The sequence below is a fragment of the Notothenia rossii genome (assembly GCF_949606895.1).
Source record: "Notothenia rossii genome assembly, chromosome: 6".
Lineage (NCBI taxonomy): Eukaryota > Metazoa > Chordata > Actinopteri > Perciformes > Nototheniidae > Notothenia > Notothenia rossii.
The window spans coordinates 32,193,500-32,219,148 of record NC_136909.1 but is presented as its reverse complement, the minus strand read 5'-3'; the positions used below and the strand labels follow the sequence as shown (position 1 = coordinate 32,219,148).

Sequence of the window (25,649 nt, the reverse complement as noted above, 5' to 3'; positions counted from 1 at the left end):
AAATAATCCAGCACCAGTCACTGTTACGCTCCTATGGAAATGTTTGCACTCTCATTTGCACTATGTACATCATCCTTTTTTATATATATCCTGCTTACTTGAAGTAAACCTTTATTTTGTGGTTTTTGTAATTATTGAGTGTTCTTGTATTTTAAATGATATGTGTTTTTGTATACCTCGGGATTGTGGGAAACAGTATTTCGATCTTTGTGTGTGTACAAACATATTTTGATATTGACAATAAAGTTAACTTTGACTTGACTTTAGGAACAAGGTATATTGCTATACAGGAGAGTCTCTATAAACACAATCTATAGGCAATGACACACTTTGGTATCAGAAGCGTTTCTGTTTGTATTGACCAGTGGCGACGCCTGGCCAGGGCATTCGGGGCTTCTGTAGCCCCGGACAATTCTCCCTCAATAACATAATACATTAACCGTGCTTTACGTGAAACTCATCATGACACAAGAGAGGATGGAAGAACTGTAATTTCCCGTGTTCAGTGAATGCAACAGAGGCAACACACCAGGGGCCTCATTTATAAAGGGATATACGCTCCAAAAATTGCGTACGCCAGTTTCTACGCAATGTTTGCGATTTATAAAATACTAACTTGACGGGAAAACGTGCGGTCCTCCACGCAAACTCTAACCCATGCGTACGCACTAAGCACAAAAACGGGAGAGACGAGAAACTGCGACACCCTTGGCAGAAGGAAGAAGGGAGAGAAATATGTGGAAATAATACCATAAATAAAATGTTACCTCTCATTTATCATATATGGAGAATTCGTTTTCAAACATTGATTAAAGCCAATCTAAAAATGATTAAACAAACGCCTGTTAGCGACTCCTCAGTGAACACAAAAACATAACTTGGAGAAATAAATAAATACGGATATGTTATTTAAAACCACCTCGAATATGTTGTGTTAATGTTATGAAATGTTTTCTCATAAATGATGCGGTATGCAGAAGGACAGAATTACGTCTAAACTGACGCCGTTTTGCATTTCTATAGGTTGTATAGATACGAGCATGGTTTTATATACTATCACCTTTAATCGTGTTTTAAGTCGCTCATAAAACACAGGAGGTATCGAAACTAAGAACACCATATGTGGTAAATTGTACAGCTAATATAACACAACACATTAGTTGTATTTCCTTTAACTGGTGGATTATGGGTATATAGTTGCTGATCAACAGCTGGAACACAAACCACCAAATACAAACAAATAATTCAGATCCAGTCGTCATGACTCCATTCCGGAGGGATTCCCCGATCGTTTCTCATCAAGGGGGTGTCTCCTGTCCCCGGTACAAACACACTGCCTGAGGAAGGCTATGTGTATTTTTTTTGTCATTAACCTTTTTCGGACCACTTATTTATTTATTTTGGTGACGATCCGACCCCCATGCTGCTACTCTGGTTCAAACAGGATCCCCCAAACAATATGATTTATCTCGACCTCCCCAAAATAACCAAAATCTGACACGGTGTGAGAAGTCTTTTTTAGCTGTTCTGTCGTCATTTCCTGCGATCTTCTCCATGCAGTCAGTCAAAATGAATGAATGAATGGGCGCTTCTTTGACTACTTATAGGCAAATATGGGCGTTACGTGAAGCCTGCAAAAGCTGCACCGCATTTCGAGTCGATTGTGATTTATAAAGGGAAACCAGCGTAAGAAGTGCCATACGCACTTTTCTCGCCGGTACGCAATGTTTGGTGAATCGGAAAATGTATGTACCTATTTTTCGGATTTCTACTACGTAAGCAACCTTCCCACGTGAATCCTACGCACGGCGTTATACATGAGCCCCCAGACCAATCAGAGAGTTGCATGGAAATAAACGTGTGCTTGTGTCATTCAAGCTCGGCTCTGTGTGTGTGTGGTGATAGCGCATTTAGTGTGATAGAGGGAGAGAGGGAGAGAGAGGAGAGAGAGAGGGAGAGAGGGGGACCGGTGCCAGCAGGGACCGTGATGTTAGCATCTGGTTAGCTAGCTGCACTAACGGACATAAGGAGCTGTTTCCACAACAAGCTGGAGGAGAGTCCTCTCCTGACAGACTGAGAGGCTCAGGTGAGCTAAAGGACTCTCTGAGTGTTTAGATAGTTAACTTTAGTCTAAGTTATCTCAGTGGGTCTCAAACGGTTTGGTCGCAAATTATTCAAAAGATTATCTCCGCGGCCCACCTTCATATGATCATTATAGTTATAAAAAAAACAAGAGAATAAAGGAAAAACAGTTATGAAATACTATATGGCAGTAAAACAAGAATAGAGTTTAAAAGGGGAGTGATTAGTAAAATATCCATAAAGAAAAAGAAAATCTGTTTACAGTTCTGTTTCATATGGGTGTTCCCGCCTGGATCACCACCACTAGTGTGCCCTTGAGTAAGGCACTCAGCCCTTAGTTACTCCAGGGAGAATGTCCCTGTAATTTGTAATTGTAAGTCGCTTTGGATAAAAGCGTCAGCTAAAATGAAATGTAATGTAATGTGTTGAGAGATGTATCCATACTGTAGATGTCTTAATGTTGCTCTCAAAGTGCACCAGATTGATGCTTTTAACTTCAATATTTAAAAAAAAATCTTCCAGGGGGAACATCCCCCGGACCCCCCTAGAGGAGGTGAGGTCCGCTCCCCACTCATAAAAAAATTAGCACTTTACCCCTGCCTATATGCCGTGAGCTGATTATCGAGCCTTCATTGTAACAGTCGCGGGTGTACTGTGTTTGTGCGTGTGGGGAGTGTTGCAGTAGAAAATTCCACTGTTGCGCCACTGTGGGCTAAACCCCGAATGTTTTCAGGTCCAGGCGACGCCCCTGGTATTGACTAATCATGCTTGAGCTAGCTTTGCTAGAATTGTGGTTAACTGAAATGCAATCTTGAACAATCTGATGAGGATTTCGCTTTTTATTGGCATAAAGTTAAAGGGTTACCTGTAAAAATAAATCGGCTGTGCAAGTCATTTTTCAATGTAACTAGGTATGCATCCCAACTTGCTAATCAGACTGTTAACAAGCAGTGTATCAAAAAAGTCTTGGCAGGTTATCCGCTCAACACCAGTACCTCAGAAATATATTACTGAGTGATGAGGAAAGGAGTTAAACTGTTTATTTAGAATAATGGGGGGAGTAATGTTTTTTACACTTAATTTAGCCTCCTGCAATATGTATACTGTATATATGCCAAGTAAACTGTCATTACAACCATAAAACTAGAATAACTGCCTCATAGTTGTATTCCTCAGCCAACAATTCAAGTTACAGTTTGAATCCAATGTCAATACATTGTCATGTCATCCTATCAAACATTTGTGTGAATTTGTCATAAGTAGCAAATATATTGTTGATTTAGAGCCGATAAACCTGTTATGCTATTTATGCCACAAATATTTCATGTTTGACATTTATATCTTCCAGTCTCCTCCTTTGTTATTTACTTGCTGGTTTATGGGGAATAAGACTGCAAATTCTACAACAACATTGATTAGAAAGCAGCATTTCTATGCTTTCTAGCTTTATCATTATGGCAATGAAGTGGTTCAAGTACCAAGGAGTTTTGAAGCTGCAGCTGATTTTGGGCTGGCAATTTACTTCTTGTCATGTAAGGGCATTTTTTACTTCCTAGGGCACATAAAACCTGGGATAATTACACTGGATTTTATGACTGAGGCAATATTGTTAGACTTTTCTTCCCTCAGACTCAGTAGAGTTGATAGCAGCAGCAACAGCGGTCTAATTACAAGCAGTACACCGCAACAGTAGAACATATGTTGGCCAAAGCATTTCCCAGCGGTGGAGACACCACGCATGTTTTTGGTCCTGTGTGTAGTGTGATGTGGATTCAAAAAAGCTGCATTTTTGTCTATGCACATTCTCCGTTGCCCACCCTAAGCTTGTAAAACATTATTAACAGGCTCATGGGGAGTTTTAGGAATACAATTTAAGCCAAAACTCCTGCTCCCAGTGGGCTTTATATTAAAGCATTACTAAAGTCTTAGCTGCTTTTTCCCAAAAAATAAACCTCAATAGGCCTTCCTTCCTAAAGTAAAATATCCTTTGAGTTTGAAATAGTGCACCTTGTCACCGCATATGTAATGGAAATAACTGATGGTGTGTATAAAAGGATGATATTTGTATATAAAAGAACCAATATGTTTACACAACATATTATTTGTCATGTGTAAGATTGTGTAAGTACCGAACGTAACTGTACTAGTTTTTCTACCAAAAGTACCATAAATACCACAGGCATGTTGGTTATTAGCTGCCAGTTACGGAGGTGCTATTGGCTCGCATATGCTGGTCAAACTCAATTCAGATACATTATATTATATATTTATAAAACGGACAAGTCAAATCAAGCAATCTGATTGGTTCTTAGCCGTGATATACTGAGCGTATACCACGGGTAGAATTGTAAGTTACTTTTCACAACAAGTCAGTATCCCTCCGCGTCTGAGAAAAACAGTATACCGTTGGGCTGAAAAGCAAACTGCATACTGGAACAAGAAAGCAGCGGAGAAGTAACGGGGCAGAAGCCCTCCTTTTTGACGCAGCGGTCCAGACATAGACATCAAACGGAAAAACATATTCAGTGTGCAGTTCCTTTGGCATTAGGGCAGGGATATCTAGATACTCTCCGAGGTTTGACATAATGAATTGTTCTACTTTTAAAGCAAGCAACGATGTTTTCAAATCTGTAATCAAAGAGGTCCGCAAAAACGCTATCGACCAATCAGATTGCTTGATTTGACTTGTCAGTTTTATAAATATATTTAAATTTCTTCCGTTAAGAAACAAACTTACAAAGCATAAAATGGAAACATTTAAGATTAACTTCGACCTCCAGGGGGGTCTTACTATAGTATTGAGGAGTGGATTGAGCAGTGCCTATCTCCAGAAAAAAAAGCACCTAAATGACGACATGCAGAGCTACGTGAAGAGCAGGTAGACCAACTGGAAAAGTACCACCATTCAAAAGCTTTCTTATGCGGGTCTTGAAACAAAGCAGGCCACAGGTGCGAAAGCTCTCTCCAGAGCTACTGGAAGCCCAATCTCGGGGACCGGAGAAAGTGGAGCAATATTCTCGCCACGCCAAGCAACAGCCTCGAACAACCTCAACCTATACAAGTGACCACGTAAGCCATGCTACTGATGCTGGACAGTTTTTCAGTGGATGCACAATAAAAAGCAACATACATATTAATGTAAATAAACAGCCAAATAATGGATCAACGATCTCTGTCTAATATGTTCGCTTGCTGTTAGTGTTGTTGCATAGCAACCACCTTGCACTATGTTGTGTGCAGAAGGCAACGGAGGGACTATTTTATTTTGAACATCATTATTTACTAATAAAAACTATTTAAATTAGAGTGTGTATTTTTCTTTCATATTGCCACACTTGGTAACCGTTTTATAAAAGCAATAGCTCACTTCAGGCCGTGAGCTATTGCTTAAATATATAATGTAATCATGACGTGTTCAAATGTAATCTTGGATGTGAATAAAAAGTGCTTGTTAAATATGAACTGTAGCTATAAAAAAAACAATTAGCTCACATTGTTGAAAATATCAAGACATTTGTTGTGTGTCACCATTTCGCCTTAAAATATTGAGGTGTGATATTTGGTGTTTTTCGTTTAGTCTACGTGTATTACTTATACTGTATATATGTGGGAAAAGCCACAGAGCATGTTTGTATCACAATGACTTTATTTATTTTGGACTGTGTAACAATGTTGAACTGTATCACCCACCCTTTAATCTATTAAATAAAACCTGAACTGCCTTAATCAATTAAGGCACAGTTTTGTTGAACGTTTTGATGTCTTTAATACATAAATATGTGTCCCCGGTGTGTAAGGCGTTTTGTTCAAATATAGCATAATAGGTGAGCTTTAAGTTATACCAAGAAACTAATTTAGATGAATACATGGCCAGTCCTGAGGCTGTGGATATGTCACAAGCTTTTATACATACAGTAGGCCAGATATGCTAACATAACTGACACAATACAGACAGGAAGATCCTCATGTCAAACTTGAAACACGAAGGACCAGGCTCAGATTACGGATATTGAAGGTGGAGAGAACATTTTCTATGTATTTAGCGATGAAACATATGATATTGTTTTGCCTCAGTTCTAAGTTCATTTCAGTCCAGAGTTCTGCATCAGACTATGTTTCTCTGAGACTCCAACATCAATAAACCTGTACCAAAGCTGGAATTATGGGGGAGTATAACACAAATTAGACTTCATTAAAAGAAATATACTCCCTCAGTTAATGTGAAATTAAATGTTTGACACCAAGGGCAAAGCCATCACCATGAACTGCTCTTTTATCCTGCTGTAAATACACTTAGCACCAACATTGTATCTGAACATGTACCTGCTTTGAAATGAGTCATTTTGGAAACCTGTGAGCTGATAAAAAACCTCACGGAGGCTGCTGGTGACAGCGCAGAGACAGCACACCAAAAATAAAGGTTTATTTTGGAGGAAAAACATTTGACTATGAATGAGTATTCATCAATTTCAGTTTGCTGTGGATTTTGTCTTTACTGAACTAAATGTATTATATCTCCTGTGGATATACTTATTTTCAATTAAAATACTATTTTTGGTGCAAACCCATTAGCGAACACGACAGCAGCTCTGCAACTAATTGTGTCATGTATTTAATGATGCAGGTCTTTTATATAATACTTGCTCAGAGAATTATGTAGATTTCTGTTGCTTAGCCTTTTATGTGTTCCTCAAAGGCTCAAGGAGAAGTGATTTGGAAAGGGCAATGATTACTGTAGACTATAAACAGGCACTAAGGTTTACACAGTTTCCCCATCAGGACCAATAAGCAACACTTCAGTAAGGACTGCATACTGAATACATGTTCATCACATTAGGCTGGGTATGTATTATCTATTCAAAACATTTCCCTACAAATAATAATTACAAGCAGAAACATCTGATCAATGTGACAAGATTGAAAAGCTGTCGGTCAATAGCTGATAGGGAGCACTGGCTTTTTCTCTTTCATTTATAATCGTTTGACCTTTGACATTTTACGGAGCTGACAATCAAACCAACATCTCTCCTCATGGCTTAACCCAACCAAATAATCAATTGAAGGCAACAAATACTAATCAATGTCAATCTTAGGTTGAGTAGGGCAGGTGATGCCAGCGCCAGACTTCCAAACTATACCAAAAAACAACACGTATAGATTGTAAAGCTGAATTATACGTAGGCTTAGGCAACAAAACTACAACTTGCCTATGTTGAAGCGGCAAAACCAGATGGTAAGTTTAAAACAAATATTTGGATTAAGATGTAATTAAGATTTGTTAAATGAGAGTGAAACCTAACATTGATAACACAAAGACAACCAACCGTTGGTAGATGAGACACAACACTAGTCATTTTTTTGTGTCCTATCCATCGCCTTCAAAATCCAGCCTTATGGAGTTTCACACTCTTTACACTAAGTCCCATAACTTTAGGCTCTTCTTCCTGTCAATTACAATGGTTGACTGGTTAAGTCCCAGAAGAACTCAATATAATCAAGATAGCAACAAGCAGGCCCCTTTTTTCAGCTTTGGACATCGTTTTCAAAGACTTCCTCTTCAGTCATGTCTTTTTTTCAGACTTTAGCAGTTACTTGTTGGGAACAATGCTGTTAGGAACTAGAACTATCCCTTAATAATTATAATGTAAAGAATTAAAAGATAAAGAAAAAAAATTACTTATACTATTATCTGATTTCAGTTCTGTCAGTTTGTAGGTTAGGATTCAAAGAATTGCAGTGTGCTTTTGATAAATAACTTTAATTAAACTTGTTTTAACTTTCCCGGACTTTAGACTTCCTTTGAGGTTTGCACTGACAGACTTCGCTTTGACTTGCCTTAAAACACTTAAAATACAATAAGCAGAAAATAAAAAGCTCTTCTCTTTCTTGACAGAACAAGGAGACAAAGTGTCTTGAAGTTGTTTATATAGACAGGATGTAAATGTTTGCCTTTGTTTTCACCCAGGAGTACCCGAGGAGGGATTTCTGTTTTTGTGAGCAGTCTTTTCAACTTTAAGGACCCCTTGAGGTCCAGTGGATTTGAAACTTATCGAGCAATGTGTTTGAGTTTGGAGGACAGACTCAAAAGAGCTTTTTGCATCAGAATTAAATAAACCCAACATACAAATTGCTTTAACGTGTTTCTCAATGTATGGGTAACAAATAAGAGTTTTACTTTTATAAACATAAGCGTGGCATCTTCTCATCTTGCTTTTTTAGTAATAATCAACTACCTCACACTATTCCTTTAAATGGAATCTGCAAGTGTTTATAACATAAAAAGTCTCTCTGTTGCATTGGTGCTTATCTGTTGTTTTGCCGCCGAGTCACAGACTATCAGACTAGTGTGGAGTGTGTTTGTGTGTGAGTTAAGAGAGGCAGAGAGAGAGAGTGTCGAGGCAGACAACGGCAGGCCTTGTTGGGGTCGGTCAGTTACGACATGCAGCCAAACTTAGGCTTCATTCATGGTGGGGTGCGAACTGCCTTTTTGGAAGAAATGCTCACTGTACTATTTCCTTTCAGGGAGTTCAATATATTTTGGTGACCTGCATCCGTTTTTTTTTCTCTCTTTCTTTCAAAGAACAAACACCCCAATGTCATCGTTGAAAGGTCAAGTGACAAACTGTTTCCACTCTCTCCCTGCCCAACACAACTGATAAAATACATGAATGTGAGGAGTGGAATTCCAGAAAAAGGACCGAACGGTTCCAAGCAATGCAACGTGGTGAATGGAGGCTATTTTTAACTTTGCCATGGATATTTGTGGTTCTGTTTGTTTGATTTATTATGGCAAAATATCTTGAAAAGTACTAAGCAAACTACAATAAACTTTGTGAAGTATTAATTATTGGACTACTCTTATAATAATAGTTAAATGGCATTATTGATTTTAAAGGCATTTTGCAGTGTGCAATGTTATATTTGAATACATTTAATTGGTATCAAAAACAGGCTGACATGTATTTATATTGAACTCAAGGACGCACATCTGATTTCAAAGGTGTGACACTATTTTATGTTTGAACATATAATGAAACTGGTTATACAGTAGTGTATTCCATAATATGATCGTTTTCTTTATAGAGACCTCGTTACTTTCTTTCAGCGTTGTTCATTTACACATAACTGTATAACATAGAGACACTCGCAGAAAAGGTGTCGGCTGAAGACTGTGTTAAGTGATTGAAAGATCTGGAAAAATTGCAATTGACCTTCTGATGGAATCATTTTTTCAAACACAATCTTACGGAAGATCAATGAATCCATCAAAAGATCAATTTAGTGACCATAATATGAACAACCTTTCATATACCGTGTAACAACCATAAATAATATTTTTGGATAATCATTATTCTACATTAAAGACTGCATAATTAAGTTTCTTTATAAATTAAACCATGGAAAGGTAGAATAGCTATACTGAGACAGTGAAGGTGCACAAATAATACATAAATAAGGACAGCACAAACTAAAAAATTCAGGGATAGATAAACCCCAACAAATGGACTCATAAACTAGAAAAGAAGTGTTTGAGACAAAAAACACCCTTAAACAACTCTTACAACAGCATTACATCTGAAAAAGAGTTCGGGGTATTTCTTTGAAGTGCATGGGGTTATTTCCAGACATGTGGGCAGTGTTGTTGCGGCTCTTAGACTCTTACACAATGCAAAGACATTCCGTTTAGGTGATATGAGTAAAAGGGTTGCAATACTAGGAAATGCCATAAAATATTTATTATTTTTGTGTCACACAAACAGCTGCAATTGAGGCAATGTGGATAAGATCTTCCCAATATGAAGGGTTATCACACACATAGGGAAGTGTAGACATATCAGCTGGAGATAAATTAAAGAATGAACCGTTACATTATAGAAATGTCCTGATTACACCAAAGAAATTCAACACTTGTTTCTATCCCTTAACACTACAATGCGTTTTAAGCCTTGAGAGACGGCGGAACACAAAATGCTGTTGTACTTTTTCAGGCACAGAGACACACTCACACACACATTCACACGGGAGCATTCAAACTCACCTCTGGCTAAATTACTTGTGGTTGCAACACATTACAGGAACCATCCTCACTATGCAAACACCTGATAACATTTACAGTTTTCAAATCAGTAAAGGTAAATTGCTTTCACTGCTACCAAATACCTCACATCCAACTAATTCGAAAAACCCGTCTCAAATGCCCACAATATTTATCAGACGGGGCTTTACCTTTTTTTTTTTTTTTAGTTCTTTAAGCTCCACCTTTTTTAAGCCCTGAGCCTGTTGTTCAGGTCTCAGGCTCGAAAATGACATGCCCAGAACAAATGACTAAATCTTCACTTCTAAAAGGGTTAAATTAATAATCTTTTTCTCAAAGCAATGATAAACCTGTGAGTTGGATGTAGAAGAGTCAGAATCAATATAGATGTTTTAATTTTTAAGTAAATTCAGATTGAACATAGTAAAAAAATGTAAATTATAGTTTTCGTCCAAAGAAAACACATTACTTATAGTGAACACCACCCTTGAATGATGGGATAGTAGACTGAAAGCTTTAGGAATCCAAACTATAACATATAATAAGTACCCTGTATCAAGATTGATGCAAAACAAGTGACATTTGACCTTTTTAGAAGAAAAAACCCACCTCTGAGGTAATTTGGTGCAGGTATTTGGGTGTATTTGCTATTTCTCTGGAACCGATTTTGGTGATTGACACCTCTTTTTAAGCGTTAGAGCCAATAGAATCAAGGGGAAGTTCCTAAGTCCATCTAAACATTGCCATTGAGGATTGAGAGTTAAAAACGCAGTTTGCCCAAAACCGGAAGCTCCGTCACACTCTATATGAAAAATATGATTATTCCCATAAATATGATGATGGATTGTCAGCAGTGTTGGGACTAACGCGTTACTGTAATGCGTTACTGTAACGCCGTTATTTTTGGCAGTAACTAGTATTCTAACGCATTATTTTTTTAATTCAGTAACTCAGTTACCGTTACTACATGGTGCGTTACTCCGTAATTTTTTGTATATAGTCTCTCACATGCAGGCTATTTCTACTATTTCTATTGCTATTTATTGATCAACAGATTGTATTATTCTCCAATGGAATAACAGTACTGAAATGAAGGCTATAAGGGCATTAATGGGAGCCCTTTTTTTTAATTAATAGTAATTATAACGCATCAAGTAATGCGTTACTGTTCACAGTAACGCATTACTTTTGGTGTAAGTAATAAGTAAGGTAAGTGAGTTACTTTTTAAATGAAGTAATGGTAATTAGTTACTGGTTTTCAGTAACTAGCACAACACTGATTATCAGTAATCATTTCAAAGTGACACAGAGACATTGGATTAACCTTCAGCAGTGTTTATATGCATTTTAATGCCATTGAACACAACTTTTGATCAGAAAAAAGCAAAGATAAGACGTATTTGCCGTTTTGGCTACGTTAATGTAAGTTGTGTGTTGTCTGGTTTCACCTTCGCTGCCGCGAGTTTTGGTTGTGGAGTGATGATACATATACCATTGGAATCTGTGGAATCTCAGCTTTTCTATGATATATAGTTTGTGCAGAGCCGATAAAGTATAACATATTTCTACCGTGAGTTATGTGATAAGTGCGTTAGCACTTTTCCGCTTAGTGCTCATTTAGAGGCTTGGCGTTAGACTTGTGTTTTGTTTCGGTAAAAATGGTTCATATCTTTAGTTAGCTGAGTTTCTTCCTGTTAAGTCGGTATGACACATTCATTGTTTGTTAAATGTTAAGAAGCCCTCAGACGCTGTTTCTTGCAAGATGCTGCGGGAGCCTGCGGGTTTAACAGGTTAAAGGAGGGAAAAATCAGTGCAGAAGTGTTTTTTCTAGGCTTCCAGACGCAGGTACCTGTGTTTGGAAGTAAAATTACTAAACTTCTGACCAGGAAAACCATTAGCATGCTCTGAGGATGAATTTGCCGTAATCACAAGAAGTCACAAGCAGAGATTTACTTCACACACTTTTGTTTAAACCTACCCCAACTTTATTTCTCATTAGAGTATTGTCACGCATCGTTTATCCGGACAAACTCCACAACACAGCTGCTGCTCATGATGGGATTCAGTTAACAAGGCTGGGGTTCAGGCATACTTACCAACCTTGAGACCTCGGAAATCGGGAGCATTTAAAACCGCGGTGGGGGGGGGGTGCTAGTGGATCGCCGGAGCTGTATTGGATTAACATTAACATGCTTATTGTAGTTGTAAGTGCACTGCATTGCAGCCTGTAGCACCATCCTTGATGGAGCATGTGTGGGTAGGAAAGGAGTGAGCAGAGGATCGAGTTGTCGATTCTTGTTCAGTTTTCTGTGACTATCTTCCTCACCCTCTCAGACTTTCAGTTGCACGTGCTACTAAAGAGACGTGCTACCATGGAAACCAAACAATGGTGTAGCTGTATTAACCCTTTGGAGTCGACCGTCACGCTGTGATTAGATCACATGACCTGTTCAAGCCGGTGCCGCATAAAAACAACAGTCCGGACAACATTGCCGTGTGTTTCTGTCGAAAGTATTGGTTTGAAACTATATCCCAGTCTTTGTTTCATGCAAAAAGACCCAGTAAACACGGAGATACGATGATATAAAGTTAATACATTTCAAAAGTATGAAAAATGGAAGCCCATATTTGAATATCTTCGCCGTATTTGATCATTTTACGAAAACATCTCACTCTCCTGTTGATAAATACCCTCACTGAGTCTTCGGTTAATCATTCGCCTCCCAATGCTAGATCATATTTTCCGGCAGATTCTACCAGGATTATACAGTTTAAACTATTGTCTTTTTGTTTTTTGTCTTTTCCTCCTTTGAATGTTTAGTATTCCTGCCTGCTCACCGAATCCCACCACACTCAGCCGGACCCCTCTCTGCCTAACGCATCTATGTGACGACCATAAATCACCAATTTCATTTTTCCGTAGAGATCACTTCCTCACTCATTGAGAATCTTTTTTTGTCTGTCTCTCTCAGGGCTGGAGCCCTTTCACTGCTCCCTAACTCTATGTTCACTACCATGTGAAAATAAAACCTAATATCCAAGTGTTGCGGAGGGTGAATCCCTCACCTGTGCATCAGGCCAGATAACAGGAGATCATATCGCAGGGGACACTGAGGAGTCCAGACACGTGCTTTCACTGTAATCCCCTTTTCCCTGGAATCACAGACACACACACACCTCGGTCAACATGATTAACTGTGTGTGTGTGTGTGTGTGTGTGTGTGTGTGTGTGTGTGTGTGTGTGTGTGTGTGTGTGTGTGTGTGTGTGTGTGTGTGTGTGTGTGGGGGGGGGGGGGGGGCGACATAGATTGAAAAATATCACATCACCAAGATTGTGAGGGGAACAGTCGTGGGCTGTGCTAAAAGTGACTACATTATTTCAAATATTTTATGTAAAAACAGCTACAATTATTATTCGATAATCATAAAGGTGATAGAAAATAGTTTTGTACTCTTGGGGATTGCTATTGATGATTTTTTTCAAATGTTCAGCACCTTTAAGAATGAGCTTCTATTAAAGCTATAATAAACCAATCAAAACTATGTAATTATGAATTGTGAATGAAAACAAGTTTTAGCAGTTCAGGGTTCTCAAAATTACTACTTTATAATCCATAAACCCTCGTTGTGTTTTTTAAATGTTTTATTTTCTCTGACTTTGTTGTTATTATATGCTGCTATAAGTAATACAACACTGCAGCAAAGAAACACCAGATGCAAGTTTTCACACCAAGGAGAAACAGGTGATTCTGGCAGATGTATAAAAAAACTGTAAAATATTCAGGTTGTCAGAAATGCAGTTTCAGTAAGGCTTTAATGTTAAAGGGGACCTATCATGCAAAATGCACTTTTTGATTTATTTTATACATAAATATGTGTCCCCGGTGTGTCGGGGAACTCACGCAGCATCAGAAAATAAAACCCTTTCTCTTTTCCTCCGTACCCAAATCTTTTAAAAACGGGGGTACAACGAGCGGATCCAGATTTGCTGCTGATTTGACGTAATTTTGGATGGTGGACCCACAGAGAGTTCCTATCAGAAACAATGCCTGACGTGTTTTGGAGGTAATATGGTATTTGTTTACATTAGCAAGCATCCCTAACACTCAGAGCTAACCTGTACTGGAGAGCACATGTGTTTAAAAAGCAAGAAATAAAAAAAGGAACTCACCTTGTGGTAAACCCGCAAGAGAAAAAGCATTTGAGCTCCATACTGTTTCAGAAATAATCCTTGATGTGGATAAGAACAGGATGGCGTTTTATCACAGCAGAATTTTACTTTATCTCCGGTAGAATTCTTATCAGGCATTAGCTCCGCCTCCTCTTTTTTTCTTTTCAAGCTAAGGACCCAAAATCTGCGTTTCTCAAACACGGCTGGAATAGAGGGATATAATGGATGTCTAAAATGCATGATCTGTTTGTATTTTGAGAAAAACACATCATAGACATGTTTTTATATATTTTTATATATCTGAGAACCTTAATATATGCCTAAAACTAGCATGATAGGTGCACTTTAAAGTATTAAATATCTTCAAATCGGAACAGCAACTCAGAATCAGTATGTATCAGGAATTACCACAATGGATGTGTTGAGTATTCTTCTCATATTATGTTGTGTTTAGTCGGTCTATTAACACGTTTTTTTCAGATTAAGTTACAAGAGTTCACACATTTTAAATTCAGATCAAATGAAGGCTGAGTTCAAGAATAGGTGGTGCAGTTGAGATCAAATTGTAGGTTGAAAGAGGTCCAAGCAAGGGAGGTGGAGCGGCTATAGGGTCCCCCGCTTAACACCCCCATACTACGCCCCCGGGCTGTTTTGGCATCATGAAACATAACAGGCGTGTGGATAAAATCAAAATAAAGGCTGAGTTTGAATATAGGTGTGGTCCGAGAAATGGCACAGGGAGTTGGGGGTAGGAAGTGGAGAAGTGGCCATCGGAATTATGATCACAAACCCAAATAGGTGACTAGATATTTATTATTGTCAGTGTTTGTCAGGATAAAAGAGTAAGCACTTACAAATTAGCCTTGTCTTTCTTCGAACATCCAATAACATTGATTGATCTGTTAGAACCAGCTTTATAGAACACACTAAGGTTTGTGGAAATCAGGAGAGCTTCCCAGGAGAAACTATAGGACAGGCCAAAGAAACCTGGAACGCTCGACACTGGAGACTTCTTTCTTTCCATCAGAGCAGAACGTGATGGGGCAACACTGGCCAGGTAGACGTGTCAATGTATCACTAACAGTACACAATCCCATCACTTTGCGATGCCAGGCACGATTTCTATTTCTCACAGCTCTGAGCTGTCAGAGTATTCAAACAGAGAGAGGAAGAGAAAGTGTTCACAGGTTGGGGATGTTTGAATTTTTTCCAGGACGGATACAAGACCAAGGTTTGATCAGTGTGTTTCTGTTATCTCGGAATCAAAAATTCTGCAATGTGGTTTTGTTTTGAAATATTGATCTACACCACCTAAATCCCTCTGGTCGTGCTAACAATCTAAAGGCGTGGAGGTTGTGATCATTTGCATCCATCTGCTCGAGAATTATCACGTTTGGAAGTTTTATTCAACAATAAAATTCAAAACAATAAAAAATAGCCCTAACCCTAAACCCATTTACCGTGTGGTTTAAACGTAAAATATGTCAAGTATAAATGTAAAGATAACACAATTTTATTGAATATCAGATGGAAAAAAAACATGTTGTTAATACTGTTGATAGTGCTAAGGCTCAGTGCAACAACTAAAGATATAACATTCTTATATTTCCGATGATCATTGTGTGGAAAAACTAAATTAGACAAAAACTTTCTTTACTTATTTCATATTTTCAATAAGTTGGAACTGATACAAAGTAATGTCAATTAATTTACAATGATATCATTACGTGTCATTTTTTTTGCGTGTTGACTTCTAGAAAAATACCAGCAGATAAACAGCTGTGAGAAGTTTTAATGGTACATTTCAAACATGGACAACATTACAATGTGTAAACCTCTTTTTCAGATGAAAACCCCTTTATGAAATCAACTGTTCATCCAATAGAGCTCTGTAAAGAAACAATGTGCTGGATGATTATTAGCACCTTTCCATGTGTAATCCTCTCACTCGTGTTTTCTTTGTTTGGCATCACATATCACAGACATTTGTTTTAAAGGAAAACAGAAAATGCGAACGGCTGTTTTGCTAGCAGGAGTGTCAGCAGAATCCGGTTTATAGGAACTGAATTGTTAAAACTGAGAAATTAAGTGAAACTTTGAGAATTATTTATTCAGAATCTTGTTCCACAGCGGGATTGTCTTCTGTTATAGGTGAGGCTAAAACTGACACATTCCCCACAGCCAAAGTGACCTCAACACAAGTTATGAAAACGACCTATCCATCAGAAGAAAGAGAAAGTCGGCCTTGATCAAAAACCAATGCTAAAAAATAAACGATGTTCTCTAAAGTATGTGGAATTCAAACAATTGTAGTTTTGAGGGTCCTTTACTGTTTAAACATCACAATGCCCCAGAGCACAAAACCTAGTACATGAAGAAATTAAGTTCCCAGTTTGATGTTGAAGAACTTACTGAGTTTCTCTGGGACAACCGGTAGAAGAAAACTTTGGAGATATATATTATGTTATCAAAACAGTTATAGTGAACAATACATTGGTGAATACACCAAAGAGACTGCAAGAGCAGAAATCATCAGACCAGTCACAACATGAACTGGGAACAGATTATAGTCATCGACCAGGAGTCAGAGTCCTGCAGAAGAAAGTTTAAGGAGCCATTCAATCCAATGCTTGAGATCATCCTTAAACAGAGACAGATTATCTCCAATTATCCCTGAAATCAACTTGTATGATGTGGCATTCTGCGTTGTAACAATCAGGTTAGTTTGAGAGTACTCACAGATCACACACTTGTTGTTAGTGTGTACATGAGTTTGGCCATCTACTGTAGTATCTTTCTGAGTACAGGTGAGTAAGGTTACTTAGTTTAACTCTGCAAAACTTATTTTCGCCCCTGGGAAGCAAATTATCTCTGAAGTGCACTTTCCTCAGCATCTTTGTTTCCCAAACACAAGCTGCTGTTAATATAGCTCTCTGGCCTCAACAGGAAATAAGAAGTGCTGAAACAAACACAGCGTCTTCATCCCACACACAACAGAGATCAGGAGGATTGTAATCACCATTCTCCTGTGAAACCCTTTAAAAGTTGATATTGACCTTCCTGCAGGAAAGAGAAGTGCAAGTTCACAGAAACTTTCCAACATCACTGACATTAAACGCAACAATTATAAAGGCTGTATACCACTGACTGCCATGTCTACAGCACATGATCAATCATGAAGGTACGGTCTGTACAAAAGGGAACAATGGGCTTTGAGGGACACAGAAAAACACAGCTGACCACAGAGCAGCTCCTTAAAGGCAAAGTGTGCCTTGCTCAGAGGTCTGACAGCTGAGCTTGTTAAGGGTGGAAATATTCCTCCTGTGCCATGACCCACAGGGATTCTGAGTAATCAATCTACATTCTTTACACACAGGACATGAGACTAGATGGGTATGACATCAAATCAACAGCAGAGGATCGCAGCAGAGAAACAGGGGAGGCTGCGCTGATGGCTTTGCCGCACAGTGCAAATCATCTTCCACAGCACTTACCAGCATCAATGTAACCCTTTATTAGAGAGAGCCAGAGAGAGAGAGAAAGAGAGAGGAGAAGCTGCAAGTGTTTTTTACTCACCTTTTGCAATGCTTAGAGTAATATCTCACTTAATGTCCCGAAGGTAAAGATCAATTTGGAAGAAACAGGCTGCATTCAAATGTTGATAGAGTATTGAACAGGTCTGCATGGTGTTTATTTGTCAGGTAACACTGGCAAACATGTGTGTTTACAGGGCAGCAGTAGCTCAGCCCGTAGTGACTTGGACTGAGCTAAGCTCCAAGCCCTACACTGCTCCTGGGCGCTGCTCCTAATAGTAAGATGGGTTAAATGCAGAATATGGGGCGGCAGTAGCTCCTTCTGTAGGGACTTAGCATGGGAACGTTCTGATTGGTCAGTACCAAAGTATAGAAGAAGCTGATGGACAAACGGTGCTGATTTCATTATTTGTGTTACATTATATATGGATAAGAGCGCGCTGCTCGCGTCATGGAGGCGTTAGAAACTTTGTGAATGCTGAACCTCATCTCTCTTAATGCTCTGATTCACTCGATGATTGCACAGGCCTGACACCAAGTTTGTCAAAATCGCTAGCTATTTGCTAAGTAAGTTAGCCTTAATTTGAACTTGCCAATTGTATATTTGTGCACTGATGTGTCTGCTTTTCATAGCTCTGCAACTCAGCACCTAAAGTCTGGTGAATAAACAAACTCCATAGTCAGCCGACTGTACATAAAGGTCATTTGTTTGCCCTGTTTTTGATTAAATTGTGTTGTTGTTCCGGTCTTCGTTGCTGCATTAGCTGGTGTGAGCCGTCCTGGCACAGCCATTGAGAATGTGCCCTCTGTTGGTGGAGTAAGAAGAAACACTCTCCCTCTTTAACATCTACCTCTGTGTTCAGGCCTCCACAAAACCTGCTCAAAGTGAGTTTTCCATAGCTGGCAACATTATAAGTAAGGAGAGATCTTGGCTTCTCCAAGGAGAAGTTAGCATGCCATGTTTTGAAGGTCAATTGACTATGTTTTCATAGTCAATTGTATAGTAGACATCCCAAATATTTGTTCTCAAGTTATTATCTATAGATTTTTTGCTTCTAAAAAAAAAAAAACTATGGTTATGCAGTTTTGTGGAAAAAGAGTAACAGCAAAATAACTGGTATTGAATCTTTTCACTAAGAATAGCAGGGAGTCTGTCTTTATCTACAAGGAGGGAAGGCGGGGAGGAACCTCAATACCTCAATGTGAGGATGTGAGCCTCTTTATGTTGAGGCTTCTTGATTGCAGAAAAATCATTTCTATGCATTTACATACATTACGACCTCCGTGACCACTGCAATCTGTGCAGATTGACGGAGAATCTTATTTTCCATAAATGATTAAAAAGCATTTCACATCACACAACTGTCACATGCTACTTGTTTATTTATTATTGTTTATGTTAATAATTCCTGTTTGATATTTCTTATGTTGGTCAGATTAAGAGCTTGCACCCATGTGACATAATCATAATCAACCAAAAGAAGGCAACTTGAAATGTTTTTATTCTTTTATGAAATGTTTTCTTATGAAGGAATGATTGGTATGAATGGAACCCCCAAGTGGCCAATAGCCAATAAATAAATAAATACATTATGAAATGAATCAGCGTGTGAATACATGTGGTTAAAGAATTAAAGTGACAAACCTATGCTGGGGAAATCCAGGACATTCAAAACTGAATATCTCTAGGGTTTATAAGGAAATTCAAGAAATGTAGGGTCAGGCACGACTTATAGAAGGAGGTCAGAGCTAGTTCCACATCACCTGGTTTATTTAAGCTCCATTTGAACAGAATTACCATCACATGGGGAGGTGGCGGGGGGGGGAGAATATTCAACGTCCTCTTCAGGGAGTTTAACTCATCATTGTAGAAGCAGTTTAGACCACCATCGGGAAATTATAGCGCAGGCAGTAGACATGGGAGTGTTGAGGGTAAGGGGAGGTAAGGGGGAAACGTGACTCACACAGACATGACTCACATATCTTAAGAATGATATATAACGTTATGTATTCAATAATGAACAACCCAGCAGGAGCCCTGACATTTGCTGTTCAAATTCTGAGAGCAATTTTGAGGCATGAATTTTAGCAACCAAAAATAAAAATCATGAAAATCTGTTTTCATGATATTGACATGGCTCTTTAAGGCATGATACAAATAGCATATGATAACAAATACTGCAGGAATGGAACCCAAAAAACCTTTCGGGAAAACTGTCAGGTAAATGTATATTCCTACAGTATAGCCATTTTTACAGCTCACAAACAAATAAGTATTACGATTTTAGATGATATATCAATTTATAATCCCGATCATTCAAATTCAATTGGAAAGAAAAGCAATAATGTGAATCATTTTATTATCATGATTCTATTAATTATCTCACACTGATAGATTTGATGTATTGTGGACAACAGATACAAATGTGCATCCAGCTAACTGTAGAGACTTTAAATTGTGTGCTGGCCCTGCGACAATATAAATAAAATAACTATATTTCCATTTTCATACCTTCTTTTAGCACAGGGATGAAACAGAAAAGAAAGGGTGGCTCGTGGGACCTTTATTGTTTGTTGATCCTAAACACAAAGCAATTCACAGGAAGATGTATTTCCTGAGCACATATCTCTCCACAGTGCATGTGACGCAACGCAAGTTTCCATCAGCAGCAACAGTGACATTTGTTTGCTATAAATAGAGGGTGAACAGGGTCAGCTGTTTATAATACCAGTAATAGGAATAGCAACAGGAGACTATTCCATATCATATTGTCAAAGTTTTGCTTTTAAATGCATCGCACAGTCTTTAGTCTCAGGGACCATGAGATATGGTTGGAAGCTTCAAGAAAGCTTATCATTCATTTTACAAGTTGAAAGTTTTTCTCATACAAATCCCTCAACCCAAGACAGGTCAAAAATGATCTTCCATCATCTGTTGAAAGTGACTATAGCTACGTTTTGTTGTGTTTTGCCTCAAGCAACCTGTAGCTGGTGACATATTCACCTTACTGACACCATGTTAGTGGACACACAATCTGCTTTAGGGTAGTGGTCATTTTTTATTTGATAGCAAGATAAATAAAGGCTTAAAGAAAAGCCTTTTTGGCCTGTTGTTAGCACAGGGAGATTACCAATCTCATATCAAGCCATACAAAAAAATGAAATCTGAATTTATAAAACTTCCGGTTAGGAATTTCACACTTTTTCATAATTTTCAAGAAGATACAATGACAAAGCAATAAAAAGCCCAGTTTTCCATTTGATTGCTGTAAGGGCACGAGCACAGGTCAGTGTAACAATTCATCTCAGTGTATAAACATGCTTTGTGCTCGAGAGAGTACAGTCCAGGAAGTTGTTATTTTTCCTATGGGGGTGGAAGAAGAGGAGCGCTTGTTGTTTTCCTGTGTGCAGCCTGTAAACGTGTTGGCACTCCTTTCCTGTTAAAGGTGTGGCTTTATTTGCCCTACAGGCATTTCTTTAGTGTATATACATTTGGCAATATCACTACATTGACCTACATTACCGTTTGTTGTGGGTTAGGGTGAGCTGGGCACCAGGACCTTGAGCGATTCTTGATATTTTGTTTTTTATAAAAATTGTTTGCTGTCAAGTTATTTTAATTTCCTCCGTGAATAGTTTGATAAAGTCAGACTATATATTTTCCCATGTGGTCGTGATGTTTAAGCCTGCCACCAGAGAACCCTATATACAGTTGCAAGAAAAAGTATGTGAACCCTTTGGAATTACCTGGATTTCTGCATAAGTTGGTCAGAAAGTGGAGGAAGCCACTGCTGTCCAGAAAAAACATTGCTGCACGTTTGAAGTTTGCAAAAGAGCACCTGGATGTTCCACAGCACTACTGGCAACATATTCTGTGGACAGATGAAACCAAAGTTGAGTTGTTTGGAAGGAACACACAACGCTATGTGTGGAGAAAAAAAGGCACAGCACACCAACATCAAAACCTCATCCCAACTGTGAAGTATGGTGGAGGGAGCATCATGGTTTGGGGCTGCTTTGCTGCCCCAGGGCCTGGACAGATTGCCATCGTCGACGGAAAAATGAATTCTCAAGTTTATCAAGACATTTTGCTGGAGAACTTAAGGCCATCTGTCCACCAATTGAAGCTCAACAGAAGATGGGTGATGCAACAGGACAACGACCCAAAGCACAGAAGTAAATCAACAACAGAATGGCTTCAACAGAAGAAAATAGGCCTTCTGGAGTGGCCCAGTCAGAGTCTTGACCTCAACCCAATTGAGATGCTGTGGCATGACCTCAAGAGAGCGATTCACACCAGACATCCCAAGAATATTGCTGAACTGAAACAGTTTTGTAAAGAGGAATAGTCCAAAATTCCTCCTGACCGTTGTGCAGGTCTGATATGCAACTATAGGAAACGTTTGGTTGAGGTTATTGCTGCCAAAGGAGGGTCAACCAGTTATTAAATCCAAGGGTTCACAAAATGTTTCCACCCTGCACTGTGAATGTTTACATGGTGTGTTCAATAAAAACATAAAAACATATAATTGTTTGTGTGGTTTTAGCTTAAGCAGACTGTGTTTATCTATTGTTGTGACTTAGATGAAGATCAGAACACATTTTATGACCAATTTATGCAGAAATCCAGGAAGTTCCAAAGGGTTCACTTTTTCTTGCAACTGTACCTGTTCACTTCATCAGCAAGATTAGATAAGCCCTTATAAGAAGATGTGGGAGAAGTACTCATATTGTGTACTAAAGTAAAAGTAGAAGTACCAGCGTGTACTGTAGGAATACTCTGTTACAAGTCAAAGTCCTGCATTCAAAATGTTAGTCAAGTAAAAGTAGAAAAGTATTAGCATCAAATGATACTAAAAGTACTCATTATGCAAATTAGTCAATTTCAGAATAATATGTATTATGTTCTGATTATAATTATTGATGCATTAAAGTGTTATCAAAGCTGGTAAAGATGCAGCTAGTTTGAATGATTTTGAATTAACTTCAGGTGTAACTGAAGTCCTATGTACTGTAAGTGTTGTTTATATTTCACATCATCAATCCAAATCTCGGAAGTAACTAAAGGCATTAAATACATGTAGTGGAGTAAAAGCACACGATTTAACTCTTAATTATATTGGAGAAGAAGTACAAAGTAGCACTTGAGTAGAGTACTTGAGTAAATCTACTTAGTTGCTTTACACCACTGATAATAAGTACTGTCCTAGAAATTGTAACAGTCCCAGAAGTAAGATCCAAGTATCAGTAAAATACAATGGCTGTGGTCCTACCTTTTATCTGGTAGTCCTCAGAGATGTCTGAGGAGGGGGCCTGCAGCAGAGCCGACCTGCGGTAGACCACGTGGACCCGGCCCTGGTCCTCCAGCTCCTGAGTGCCTCTTTCGAGTGGCTCGATGAAATACTCGTCTGAGTCGGTGCGGATCATCCCAGCCTGCAACAAAAGGCCAGGCCAGTTAATGAGAGTGAGGAGTCATGCTGCTCTACAGCGAGAGGAAAGAGTAGGAAGTATGCTGTAGTACTCTGATACAGCCAAATGAGGCTGAAGAGTTCCTGAAGTCTTACAATCATTTGCCATGAGGACCAGCAATTATGCTAATAGGGTCACCAATCAAAATACGTTTTGCTTGGAGTTGTGAAGGTGTTTCAAATAATTTTCTATATGTAATTTGTGTAGCAATGGTCTCTTGAATCTAATTAGAGATCTGCTTTATCCTCTGGTGAAAATGTTATGTGCTCCATTTATTTGTTTTAACCAAGCATAATTGTTTTGGGCCTGAAGGAACTATGCAAGTGTTTTAAACCAGCACTGTTTTATAATGGTAAAGTGATCAGCGGACGACTCAACTGAAAAAATACAAATTTAGAATATAGAAGTCTATGAGAAAATGACCCTACTAGACTCATTAAACTTCAAGTCTTCAAGATATTTATTTTGTAAATTACGGCTGTATTTTGAGTAAAATATACGATAAAGAAGGGCAAACTTTATGGTAGGACAACTTTATGATTGACATGTGGCTGCCACAGTGTTGTCCAGGTTTCTGCGTTGCAACATTTGAATCGCCTAAAAATGTATAGGTCATCACTTTTCTTAGCTCGATCCACTTCTTTTAATTCTGGTTCCAAAAAAAAGGTGATGGTATTGGCCAAACTTGGAGCTTAATACCGGTAGCCCACGAACCAATAGGTGATGCCATACTGCGTCAACTTTTTTTAAACACCATCTTGACTGGTGCGTCCACAGACAGATGATAACAAACAGACACAATAATATCCTACCAAACAAAGTCCTAGTATCGATATACAAACATATCCACAAAATAGATGACAATGAACAGACAGATTCTGTAATTAATGCAGGAAAGAATGTTTCTAAGTACTGATTGCCTGCTCAAATGTATTTGGTTCTCTCTGTGTGACAATCGTTTCACGTTGTTTTGATTCATTTCCTGCAACTTACAAACTCTTTCCAATTATCAGCTGGTTCCCGACAGCTGCAGGTGGTGATCAAAACATCATTAGGGACACATTGGATCAAAATTGCTTTGTGATCACTACCTGCCAACCTTAGATTTCCTGCAATAATCCGCCTGTCATGCCCGTAGTTAAGGGCGGATATATCCAAGGCTCTCTCTGTCCGGCTAGCATGATGATGTACAACCAAACTGAATGAGCAGCTCATCAAAACCAAGTGATGTGCTGATGCAGGTGTCAGAGGCATGAAAGGCTGAGTTAAGTCACAACACACCATACAGGTTAGCATGATAACTGAGCCAGCACTGTGCTTTGCTTACCATTCATTTTCTGTACTCATTTCACAAATGTGCCCTAGCAGCTGTTAAAAAAAGCTAGTGCTGATAAAGCCTTAGCCATGTGTGATGTTTCAATTCTATGTGAGAATATAAATGTAAAATGCAAATATGTACAATGTTCAACACAGAGCCAGCGGCATCAGGTGAGAAAGGATGAAGACTAATTAATTAAAGTTGTATAGCAACCTTGATCCTTTATACAGCAAGTTGCCTCGGGAATTAAAAACTGACAGAGCCACCTCTCACAGCTCCAGAGGATTTTTTTCCCAGCTTTCGGTCACAGGGTCGGTCGGTTGCTCGGTCTCCTCTGCTGCACCTCACAGACTTTACCTCGCTATGGCCCCTCCGCTAACACTCTGCTGGACGCACATATGGTGCACTGCAACCAACATGCACACTGAACTCCAACTCCCATAGTCCCGAACCTACCCAAAACTCCCCCATCTCTCCGCTGAACTCCAATTCACTTGTTACCCAAGTTTGCATTTGAACTTGAGCACATCAACATAATATTCATGTCCTGAAGTGTGGAGCACATAGATAAACAGCCTGTGTGTACAATTCAATTAAAAGCTTTGGCATCCTGATGACCTCTTCCCTTTGAAACAGTAGGGGAATTAGATCTCCCAAAAGTTAGTTGTGTTTACTGACATGTTATAACCTCATAATGTGGCCATTATGTTATGATTTGTTTCAGTTTAAGAGGACCAGGTACATGTCTGGCCAAACATCCCTGATACTCGACCAAAGCATTCTAACAAGGTTATGATGCCAATATACATCCTATCAAAACTGTAAAGTTTGAGGTATTGTCTGTCACTTCGCATCATCCCTCTTTGTGGATGTTGACGTAAGAAGCAAAAGCCCAAAATAAATTACATGTTGAAAAGATATGGAAAAAAAATATCTCTTCCAGCAAAAAATGATATCAAAATATATTCATTAACAATCAAACCTCTGCTTTAACATTAGATGATAGAACGAATGACTCGGTAGCATTGTTTCAAAAGCAAC

The 25,649-nt window shown here is 38.7% G+C and overlaps 1 protein-coding gene and 1 long non-coding RNA gene across 2 annotated transcripts in view; one reads left to right on the top strand and one right to left on the bottom strand.

The window, feature by feature from the left end:
- LOC307044809 overlaps positions 1-25,649 on the top strand; it is a 449,985-nt gene that overhangs the window by 311,324 nt on the left and 113,012 nt on the right. The window lies entirely within an intron of this gene.
- adamts3 (ADAM metallopeptidase with thrombospondin type 1 motif, 3) overlaps positions 1-25,649 on the bottom strand; it is a 201,035-nt gene that overhangs the window by 134,479 nt on the left and 40,907 nt on the right. Inside the window, exon 4 of the mRNA XM_079690199.1 lies at positions 23,095-23,254. Coding sequence (XP_079546325.1) covers positions 23,095-23,254 — 160 coding nt within the window. The remainder of the gene's footprint in view (positions 1-23,094; positions 23,255-25,649) is intronic.